Below are 11,054 nucleotides of genomic sequence, written 5' to 3'. Positions count from 1 at the left end.
TCAGGCCAGTGGCACTCCAGCGTGGATTCTTTCATGTAGTCTTTGGAGAGATTTATACTTGAAGCTTTTGCCACATTAAGAACATTTAAATGATTCCTCTCTTGGTGGGTGTATGTGCGTCAGTTCATGCAATTGCAGGTTACCTTTCTGAGTGAAACGTTTATCGCATCCAGAACATTCATATGGCTTCTCTGCAGTGTGGATTCTTTCATGTATTTTTAGTTTAGATTTATGCAAGAAGAGTTTATCACATTAAGAACATTTAAATGGTTCCTCTCTAGTGTGGATTCTTTCATGTATTTTTTGTTTTCATTTATACATGAAGCATTCAGCACATTTAAATGGTTTCTCTCGGGACTGTTTTGCTCCAGTGTGGATTCTTTCATGTATTTTTAGTTTAGATTTACGCAGGAAGAGTTTATCACATTTAGAGCATTTTAAGTGTTTCACTCTAGTGTGGATTCTTACATGTATTTTTAGGTTGCATTTATACATGAAGTGTTCATCACATTCAGAATATTTAAATTGTTTTTCTCCAGTGTGGATTCTTTGATGTATTTTTAGGTCAGATTTATACTGGAAGCTTTTATTACATTCAGAACATTTATACAGTTTCACTTCACTGTGGATTCTTTTATGTATTTTTAAGTCAGATACCATACAGAAGCTTTTATCACATGCTGAACAGTTAAATGGTTTATCTCCCTTGTGGGAAATTTCATGGCGTTGCAGGTGGCCTTTCTGACTGAAACATTTCTCACATTCAGAACATTTATATGGTTTGTCTCCAGTATAGATTATTTCAAGTATTCTTAGGTCATATTTTCGTTTGAAACATTTATCACATTCAGAACATTTAAATTGTTTTTCTCCTGTGTGGATTTTCTCTCTTTTTCTTAGCTCAGATTTATTACTGAAGCTTTTATCAGATTTGAAATAAGTATATTGTTTCTCTCCCCTATCTATCCTTTCCTACACTCTCAGTTTGCCTCTGTGACTGATACATTTATCATATTCAGTGTGGATCCTTTCATGTCTTCTGAGAAGGTATTTAACTCTAAATTGATTCCCACATTTGGCACATTTAAATGGTTTCTCTTTCACATGGATCCCCCAATGTATCTTCAGATGTGCTTTACTACGGAAGCTTTTAGCACACTCAGTACAAGTAAATAGTTTCTCATCCATGTGCAGTTCTTGATGGTTTCTTGGAGATGATTTGTAATTGAAGCATTTATCACATTCACTACATTTAAATGGTGCCCCTACTGAGTGAATTATTGGTGCAATGTAAAATGGCATTTCCAATTAAAGCATTTTCCACAGATGTCACACACAAAGGATTCCTTCTCTCTCCCCTCTCTCTGGTGAAGGTCAGAAGTCTTTTGATCACCATTAGTATTTTGGAAGGATTTCTCTGTTCTGAAGTTTCTCTGGTGTTCAGGGATGTCCGTGAGCTCCCGGTCACATCTGTCACACTCAGTTACTCCATCCAGCGAGTCTCCTGCAGGGTCTCTCAGCTTATCTGATACCCGATTACTTCTAATTTCTCCCCTCTCAGGACCCTGGGAAACATCCCCCCCCCAAGTCTTTCAGGATTGGTACTATAGGACATTCTTCTTGATTCTCCTCTCTCTTCTCTTTCTGCACTACGTCATGACCTGCTGGATGTAAAAAAGCAACCATTAAACATGTATTAGTGACTATAAAATGCTACCCATGGCAAGAGATCACACAACAGCCACTCAGAATATGTGTCCCAGCTCCTGCTGTCAGCTTCCTGTGCTGAGGCACGGGTTAAGATCACCACAGGCAGGAACCAACGAGAGAGGGAGCTATTTTAGATCTAATTCTCAGTGGAATGCAGGATTTGGTGAGAGAGGTAACGGTGGTGGGGCCGCTTGGCAATAATGATCATAACATATAACTATTGAATTAATGACTGGAAGGGGGACAGTAAGCAAATCCATGGCTCTTGTGCAAAACTTTCAAAAGGGAAACTTTGATTAAATGAGGAAAATAGAAAAAAAACCTGAAAGGTGCAGCTGCAAAGGGTATAAGTCTACAACAAGTATGGACACTGTTTAAAAATACCATCTTAGAAGCATAGTCCATATGTATTCCATGTATTAAGAAAGGTGGAAGGAAGGCAAAACGATTACCATCATGGTGAAAAGGTGAGGTGAAAGAGGCTATTTTAGCCAAAAAAAACATCCTTCAAAAATTGGAAGGATCCATCTGAAAAAAAATAGGAAGAGCATAAGCATTGTCAAGTTAAGTGTAAAACATTGATAAGGCAGGCTAAGAGGGAGTTTGAAATGAAGTTGGCCATAGAGATAAAAACTCATAAAAACTTTAAAATATATATATCTGAAGCAAGAAACCTGTGAGGGAATCAGTTAGAAAGTTAGATGACTGAGGGGTTAAAGGGGCTCTTAGGGAAGATAAGGCCATTGCAGAAAGACTAAATGAATTCTTTGCTTCTGTGTTTACTAATGAGGATGTTGGGGAGATACCAGTTTCGGAGATGGTTTTCAGGGGTGATGAGTCAGATGAACTGAATGAAGTCACTGTGAACCTGGAAGATGTAGTAGGCCAGATTGACAAACTAAAGAGTAGTAAATCACCTGGACCGGATGGTATGCATTCTAGGGTTCTGAAGGAACTAAAAAATGAAATTTCAGATATATTAATTAAAATTTGTAACCTATCATTAAAATCATCCATTATACCTGAAGACTGGAGGGTGGCTAATGTAATCCCAATATTTAGAAAGGGCTCCAGGGGCGATCCGGGTAACTATAGACCAGAGAGCCTGACTTCAGTGCCGTGAAAAATAGTGGAAACTATTCTAAAGATCAAAATCACAGAGCAAATAGAAAGACATGGTTTAATGGGACACAGTCAGCATAAATTTACCCAAGGCAAATCTTGACTCACAAATCTGCTTCATTTTTTTGAAGGAGTTAATAAACAATTGGATCAAGGTGAACTGGTAGATGTAGTGTATTTGGATTTTCAGAAGGCGTTTGACAAAGTCCCTCATGAGAGGCTTCTAAGAAAACTAAAATGTCATGGGATAGGAGGCGATGTCCTTTTGTGGATTACAAACTGGTTAAAAGACAGGAAACAGAGAGTAGGATTACATGGACAATTTTCTCAGTGAAAAAGGGTAAACAGTGGAGTGCCTCAGGGATCTGTACTTGGACCAATGCTTTTCAATATATTTATAAATGATCTGGAAAGGAATACGACGAGTGAGGTAATGGAAAAATTACTTACCTGATGTTGCATCCGTCAGACTCAGACGGCTTCGTCCCACATGCCTTACCTCAATATTCACTTTCTCCACCAGCCTCGGGAAAATGGTGACTGTCGCGTCTGCTTCCCGCACTCCCCGGCATCCCCGGAACGGCTATGGTAATGCATTCCGCCTTGATTCACCTGAGGGCCTCCTAGGGTCTTTATTCCAACATTGGCACAAACCTCGAGGGCGTCCCCCTTGAGTAACGTCACAATATCCGGGTATTTAGGTTGCCCATTTGCTGACTGATTTTGAGTTAGCAAGGATTGGATTCATCCGGTCTAAGCTGTCTGCCGCTTCTTGCTGCTGCTGGACGCTCTCTCTACCCTCCGGGGTTCTACTAACTTGGGTACCTGCTCCTCGGGGGCCCTATTCTTCTTTCCAGGTACCTATCCAGTATCCAGGTACTCGCTCCTTGTGGGCCTGAGCTGTCTACCTTGGTGCCTGCTAATCATTACTTCTATCTGCTGGGAGCTCTACATTTACAGCTACAAGAGTTGTGAGTAATCTAACATCTACCAGTCTGTCTCACCTACAGCTCCTCATTGGAAATCTACATCGGAGCTCCCTACACCAACATTGTGGGACGGGTCTCCTCAGCCGAGGACCCAAGACTGCTGCTGCAGGAATCTACTCACTACTGCCACCTCTGGTGAACTCTACAAGCTGTACAATAAAGACTCTGTGTTTGTGCATCTGAGTCTAGCCCGGTACTGCAGTTCCTTGCAGGGCTCCTCCCCGAGGGAGTGGCCATCACTGCAGCATCTAAGAATCCACCAAACACCTCAAAACCCTAACACCTGATAATTTCGTTTTCCTTAGTGTAGACAGATGGACTCAGGTCAATGGGTATAGTGTACTCCTGATAGCAGTTGGGAGACAGGTTCAGATTTCAATCTGACGTCAGCCTACATATACCCGTGCAGGAAGCTTAGCTCTTCAGTATTCTCCTCGAAAAGCAATTGTGGCTATATGTGTGTTTTAATAACTTGATTAACTTGGCTAACTTGATTAACTAGGACTGGTTGAACTGATTTCCAATTGGAGATCGCCAGTGCACTCAACCGAAAAAACCGCCAACACCCGGCAACTATGGGTGTCTTGAACTATGGGTAAGACCTGGCTTACCTGTGCTTGTCTTATTCTTGGGGATTGTCACCCGAGGTTTCCGGATTTTGGAGCAGCCGTGGGTGGGATGCTGAGTCCATCTGTCTAAACTAAGGAAAACGAAATTATCAGGTAAGTAATTTCTCCATTTCCTAGTGTGTAGCAGATGGACTCAGGACCAATGGGATGTACATAAGCTACTCCAGAACCGGGTGGGAGGCTGCCCGTGGCCCACTTAGTACTGCCCTTGCAAATGATGTGTCCTCCCTGGCCTGGACATCCAGGCAGTAGAACCTTGCGAAGGTGTGTATGGAGGACCATGTCGCCACCCGACAGATGACATCATCTTGGTTTCTGCCCAGGACACTGCCTGGGCCCTTGTGGAATGGGCCTTGACTTGTAGAGGTGGAGGCTTCCCTGCCTCTACGTAGGCCACCTTGATTACTTTTTTGATCCAGCGGGCTAAAGTTGCCCGTGAGGTCACTTCCCCTTGTTTCTTCCCGCTGTGAAGGATGAATAGGTGGTCCGTCTTTCGTACGGATTCTGATCTTTCCAAGTATCGGACTAGGAGTCTGCCGACTTAAGATGGCGAAGAAGGCATGAGTCCTTATGCTTGTCTGGAGATGGCAGCGAGGTGGTTTGGTTTAGATGGAAATGAGAAACCACCTTCGGGAGGAAGGAGGGGACAGTGCGAAGCTGTATGGATCCCGGTGTGAATCTGAGGAACGGTTCCCGACAGGATAGTGCTTGAAGCTCGAAGATGCGACGGGCTGAACATATTGCCACTAGGAATGCAGCTTTCAAGGTCAGGAGCCGTAGTGACAGACCGCGTGTAGGTCTGAAGAAAGCTCCCGCTAGGGAGTCTAGTACTAGATTGAGGTTCCATAGGGGCACCGGCCACTTTAGGAGTGGTCGGATTTGCTTGACCCCTCTCAGGAAGCGGGAAACATCTGGATGGGATGATAGACTGATGCCGTTCACTTTGGTACTGAAGCAGGGCAGCGCGGCCACCTGAACCTTGAGGGAGTTGAGAGACAACCCCTTCTTCAATCCGTCCTAAGAAATTCCAGGATCATGGGGATTTTGACTGTCTGCTGAAGGATGTCGCGATCCTCACACCAGGCTTCGAATATTCTCCATATTCGTATGTAAGTAAGAGAAGTGGAAAACCTGTGTGCTCGGAGCAAGGTGTCAATCACTGCCTTAGAATAACTGCTCTTCTTCAGGCGAGTCCTCTCAATGGCTAGACCATAAGAGAGAATCAAGTTGGTGTGGAGGTAGGCAGAGAGTTCCCCGCAAGACGTCTTCGCAAGTCTGCTTACCATGGCCTTTTTGGCCAGACCAGGGCCACTGGAAGTGCTAGTCCCCTGTGGTGTTATATCTTGTGGATGACCCTGCTCAGTAGTGGCTGTGGGGGAAAGACATACAGCAGGTCTTCCTGTGGCCAGGTCTGGACGAGGGCATCGATTCCCTGGGATTTCGGTTCTTGTCTGCGGCTGAAGAACTTGGGAATTTGGGCGTTGGACTGGGTTGCCAGGAGATCCATGGCTGGGGTTCCCCAGTGGTTTACTATCAACTCGAAGGCTGTGGTCGACAACGTCCATTCCCCTGGGTCTAGGCTCTCTCTGCTGAGGTAGTCTGCAGTGACGTTGTCTTTTCCCGTGATGTGGGTGGCTGAGATCCCTTGCAGGTTTGCTTCCACCTACGCCATTAGGGGGTCTATTTCCAGAGACACCTGTTGGCTTCTGGTTCCTCCCTGGCGGTTGATGTAGGCAACCGTTGTGGTGTTGTCCGACATGACTCTGACAGATTCGCCCCAGAGTCTGTGACCGAATTGTAGGCAGGCTAGTCTGACTGCTCGGGCTTTCCAGTTGGTTTTTGTACCATCCCGACTCTTCTTTGCCTCATTGCCCCTGGGCTGTCAGTTCCTGGCAGTGGGCTCCCCACCCTTGCAGGCTCGCATCCGTGGTGAGCAGGATCAAGATCGGTGGGGATAGACTTACTCCCTTGCTCAAATGGTCTTCCTGTAGCCACCATTGGAGATGGGTCCAAACCTCTGCCGTTAGCTGGAGGCGAATGGAGTAGATCTGGGACATCGGGTTCTATCGTGACAGTAGGGAACGCTGAAATGGGCACATGTGGGCCCTAGCCCATGGAACGACTTCTAGGGTTGATGTCATGGGACCGAGAGCTTGGAGGTAGTCCCATACCTTGGGGCGAGCATAGTTCAACAATTTTCGTAATTTGTCCATCAGTTTCCTTCTCCTTGTAGGGGGAAGAACAACCCTGTCTTGTTTGGTATCAAACCGGACTCCCAGGTACTCTAACGATTGGGAGGGCTTCAGGCAGCTCTTTGCTGTGTTGACGACCCACCCGAGATTCTGCAGTATATTCTTGACTCTGGTGGTTGCCTGGTAACTTTCCTCTGGAGATTTTGCCCTGATCAGCGAATCGTCCAGATACGGATGTACAAGGATTCTTTCTTTCCTCAGTGTCGCCGCCACTACCACCATGATCTTGGTGAATGTCTGAGGAGCAGTAACTAGTCCGAAGGGTAGTGCCTGGAACTGGTAATGACAGTCCAGTATCGCTGATGGTCGAGGTAGACCGGGATGTGGAGATAGGCCTTGGATAGATCCAGTGAGATTAGGAATTCTCCCGGTTGTACTGCCCTTATGACTGAGCGCAGGTTTCCATGCGGAAGTGCAGTATCCTCAGGTGGCGATTGACAGTCTTGAGGTCCAGGATGGGCTGGAACGTTCCCTACTTCTTGGGGACGATAAAATAGATGGAATGGTGGCCAGTATTTTGTTGGTGCTTGGGCACCAAGGTTATCGCCTTTAGACTGAGTAGTTTTGTCAGTGTGGTTTCCACTGCCGTCCTCTTGGAGAGGGAGTGGCACGGTGATCTCTCAAATTTGTCTGGAGGATGCTGTGGAAGTCCAGGTAATACACCTCTCAAATGATGGTTAGGAGCCACTTGTCCGACGTTATCTCAACCCATCTTTGGTGGATGGGTCTGTTGATTCTCATTGTGGGGTGCAGCTGGGGCCTGTACCTGAGCTGGCTCCCCTCTTGTTGAGTCTGTTCTGAAAGGACTGACCCCTACCCGCGGGGCAAGGTGCTTGGTATGTGTTTTTGTACGGTCTAAAACGCTGGGCTCCTCTGCCCTTGGTTCTTCAGGGAGAGGAGCACTGGTTTCTTTTGTTCCTGTCCTCCGGTAACCGAGGTACTGGGGATTCACCCCATTTGTTGGCTAACTTCTCCAGTTTGCTTCCGAACAGGAGGGATCCTTTAAAAGGCATTCTCATGAGTTTAGACTTGGAGGTCACGTCGGCTGACCAATTTCGGAGCCATAGTTGCCTTCTGGCTGCCACAATGAATGAGACGCCCCTGGCTGAGGTGCGCACCAGGTCAGAGGACGCATCCATGAGGAAGGATATTGCCAGTTCTAATGTTTTGGCGGAAGTGGTTGCGTCCCTGGAGAGAAGCAAGCAGGCACGTGTCACAACGGCGCAGCAGGAAGCGATCCGCAGGGACATTGCTGCGACATCAAATGACTGTTTAAGGATGGATTCCTAACGTCTGTCCTGGGGATCCTTGAGTGCAGCTCCTCCTTCGACTGGGATAGTAGTGCGCTTCGAGACAGTGCAGACCATGGCGTCCACTTTTGGGAACCCTAGGAATTCTTTGGCTGTGGGTTCCAGGGGTATAGGGCTTCTAGGGCCCGTCCTCCTTTGAAGCTGGCCTCCGGGGCATTCCATTCCAGGTCAATCAGTTGTTGAACGGCCTGCAGCATTGGGAAATAGCATGAGGCCTGGCGGAGACCGATCAAAACTGGGTTCATCTTTGGCTCTGCTGTGGTACTTGCGCCAGGGATGGCCAGCGTCTTCATGCTCAGAGACATGAGATCTGGTAACTCATCTTTGGAGAAGAATTGCATCATGGTTCGGTATGGTTCCATCCCTGGAGGGATTTCCCCTTCCTCCAGGGCATCTGGCTCTTCCCCCGAGGTATCTGTGTCCCCTAGGGGGAGGCTTTTGCCCGGAAGGGGCACATCTCGGGAGATCCGAGAGGGGCTTGGAAGGTCTTGCTCTTCTGGTGGAGACTGTGCCTGTGTCACAGGTGGTACCTATTGCGCCTGGACAAAGGTTTGCAGCCCTTTGAAGAATTCCACCCAGAAAAGGTGCCTGGGTCCATATTGAATCCAGTGGAGTTCCCCGAGGTGAGGAGGGGCCGAGCCAGAGGTATAGAGGTCTGGGGTACTATCATTGGTGGACCCGGAATCTTCTACTGGCTGAGGGGGGGCCTTGCTTCGGTTCCCCCAGAGTTTCTGCACACTGCAGGCCCAGGGCTGAGCCACTTCGGGTTGCGCAGCTCTCAGGTGGCAGGGTGGTCAGAGGGCTTGTCCCTTTGCTTTCTTGGCCGACGGTGCCATGATTTGTGAGCGTGGAGTGGCTCAAAACTCATCTGTGCGTGTAGATGTGCGTGCCGGGAGAGCCGATGATGTGCGTGCAGACCGCTATTTGTGCGCTTAGCGGGCATGTGCATGTTATAAAATCGGGCATACATTTGTGCGAGCCGGGGTGCGCACACAAATATACGTCCACGCATACGTCTTAAAATCCAGCCCTTAGGGAATGACCTCTGCTATTATTGGCATCAGTAACATGGGATCTACTTAGTGTTTGGGTACTTGCCAGGTTCTTGTGGCCTGGTTTTGGCCTCTGTTGGAATCAGGATGCTGGGCTTGATGGACCCTTGGTCTGACCCAGTATGGCATGTTCTTATGTTGGATTTGGGAACCAGGAGTTGTTCTATTACTTCCCCTTCCACACTTCTCAGTAAAATCCCCTTTCATCAGAAAATAGGGAAGAACAGTTGCTGTAAGCTGTGTCCACCCATTGTATATGCTGCTGGCCCACTTAAAGGATTCATCCTCCCTCTAAGCCCACATTACGGATTCAGACCATGCACGCTGGTATCCTGCCCAGGGGCTCTGACCTGGTGGGCTAACCTCATATAAACACACACAATTACTGGGATTATACCTGGGTTCAAGCCCCCGGGTATAATCCCAGTAATTGTGTTTATATGAGATTAGCCTCCCAGGTCAGAGCCCCTGGGCAGGATACCAGCGTGCATGGTCTGAACCCGTAACAGCCCACCAAAGGGCCAAGTAGGACATTATGGGTGAGTGGGTTGTTCTTCCTCCAACTCCACACCCTCCTCCCTAGCTGCCTCTAGATTAGCAGTGTAGGTGCCCCCGGGACTTAGGAGTCTTAATGGAAAAGATCAGGGTCATCCAATGGAAAGATTTCTGGAAACTCCAAGTCTTCATTGTTGTAGCTGGACAAACCTGTTGTAAGCTGGTCCCAGAGATACCTGAGACAGTCCCGTTCAATGATCACAGGGTAAGGTAGCCAAGAGAGTACTCCAACCTGAACCAAATCGTGGCTGGCAGGCGTCTTCAGTCGTACCCTGCTTGTGGGATATTGTTGATGGTCTCCATGAACACATGCCAGGGTTACTACCTTGCTGTAGTAAATTTGGACAAACTTCACCGGGTCTTGCCAAACAAACGTTTATACACTCCCAGAGTCCACTGATGCTTGTGTTGGAACAACATCTAGCTTGTCCGAGATCACGAATGTAGAAACTCCCTGGCTGGAGACCCCCACAAAGTTACAAAAGGGTGGGGTCACAGATTTAATGTCCATTGCCTCGTCTTCCTTCCAGGGACAGTCCCTGCCAACATACCCCCTTTTTCCACAACTGAAGCATGCTTGGTCCAACTGAGGACTGCAGGTGAAGTGAAAAAGTCTGACTGGACCTGCGATGCCGACAGTCGAGACTTCCGAGTCTTAGGACTCCACCGTCCTCTAGGGCTTTCTCTCGGAAACATGGCGATTCAGACATCGTCATCTGGGCCCGATGATAGGCCTCTGCTACTTCTAGGGCCTTTCCAACCATAAGGCTAAGGTGTCAGCAAAGCCACTGCCAATAGCGGCTTGTCCTGCAACTGTTCCAGAAGAACGGCTTTGGCTTCTTCCACTCCGGTTTCCAGGCGGCGTCTTTACGCCTGTGGAATGGGTTCCTAGGGTTTTCTCCAGCCTGCAGGATTCCCCGCTGAAATCTCTGTCAGTGGGCTTCTGGGCTGAGCCCCACTCTCCCTAGAATAGCTGCCTTGACTTCCAGGTAAGGTGGCTCTCCCTTCCACATTGGCTGTCTGGTTGGCATCTTGACTAGGCCCGGTGAGTAGATTCCCCAGATAGGTAGCCCACCTATCCTCTGGCCACCCTGCCAGCCATGCTGTGCGCTCAAAAGGTTTTCAAGAAGCCATCCGGGTATTCTCCCGGGTTCATCCTAAGGAGCGTCAGTGGCAGCGAAGGTAGACTGGTTACGGCTGTTTGCCCAGCTTTGGCTTTCTGCATTTGGATCATATGCTGCTGCGTCACCTGCTCTCACAATGCCTGCTGCTGATTAATTTGCGTTTGCAGGGCATTTTGTAATTGCTGCTAGCCAGTAGTAAGGACCTGCGCATCACTTGCTCAATCTTCCCTCCTTACTGAGCTACCACCCAGTTATGTATCTCTCCGGGGAGGACAGCAGGGAAAAAAACAAAAAAAAAAAACCTGCTGGCC

The 11,054-nt window shown here is 47.8% G+C and overlaps 1 protein-coding gene across 1 annotated transcript; it reads right to left on the bottom strand.

Annotated features, from left to right (window-relative positions):
• Positions 1–309: 309 nt before the first annotated feature.
• On the bottom strand, positions 310–1,302 carry LOC115085999 (gastrula zinc finger protein XlCGF7.1-like). The gene is made up of 2 exons (XM_029592579.1): positions 977–1,302; positions 310–811 (listed from the first exon to the last, which is right to left on the bottom strand). Exons 1-2 carry the CDS (start codon positions 1,300–1,302, stop codon positions 310–312), a joined length of 828 nt encoding a protein of 275 aa, XP_029448439.1.
• Between the last annotated feature and the right edge of the window lie 9,752 nt (positions 1,303–11,054).

Source organism: Rhinatrema bivittatum, chromosome 2, assembly GCF_901001135.1.
Source record: "Rhinatrema bivittatum chromosome 2, aRhiBiv1.1, whole genome shotgun sequence".
Taxonomy (NCBI): Eukaryota; Metazoa; Chordata; class Amphibia; order Gymnophiona; family Rhinatrematidae; genus Rhinatrema; species Rhinatrema bivittatum.
This window is presented reverse-complemented; position numbering and strand designations above follow the sequence as displayed.

Bases quoted from the DNA above. Each gene is read 5' to 3' on its own strand.
- LOC115085999 (XM_029592579.1), bottom strand. From the start codon at position 1,302: ATGCCATTTTACATTGCACCAATAATTCACTCAGTAGGGGCACCATTT. The intron at 812-976 runs GTAGGAAAGGAT...ATATGACCTAAG, and splicing joins CACAGAGGCAAACTGAGAGT to AATACTTGAAATAATCTATA.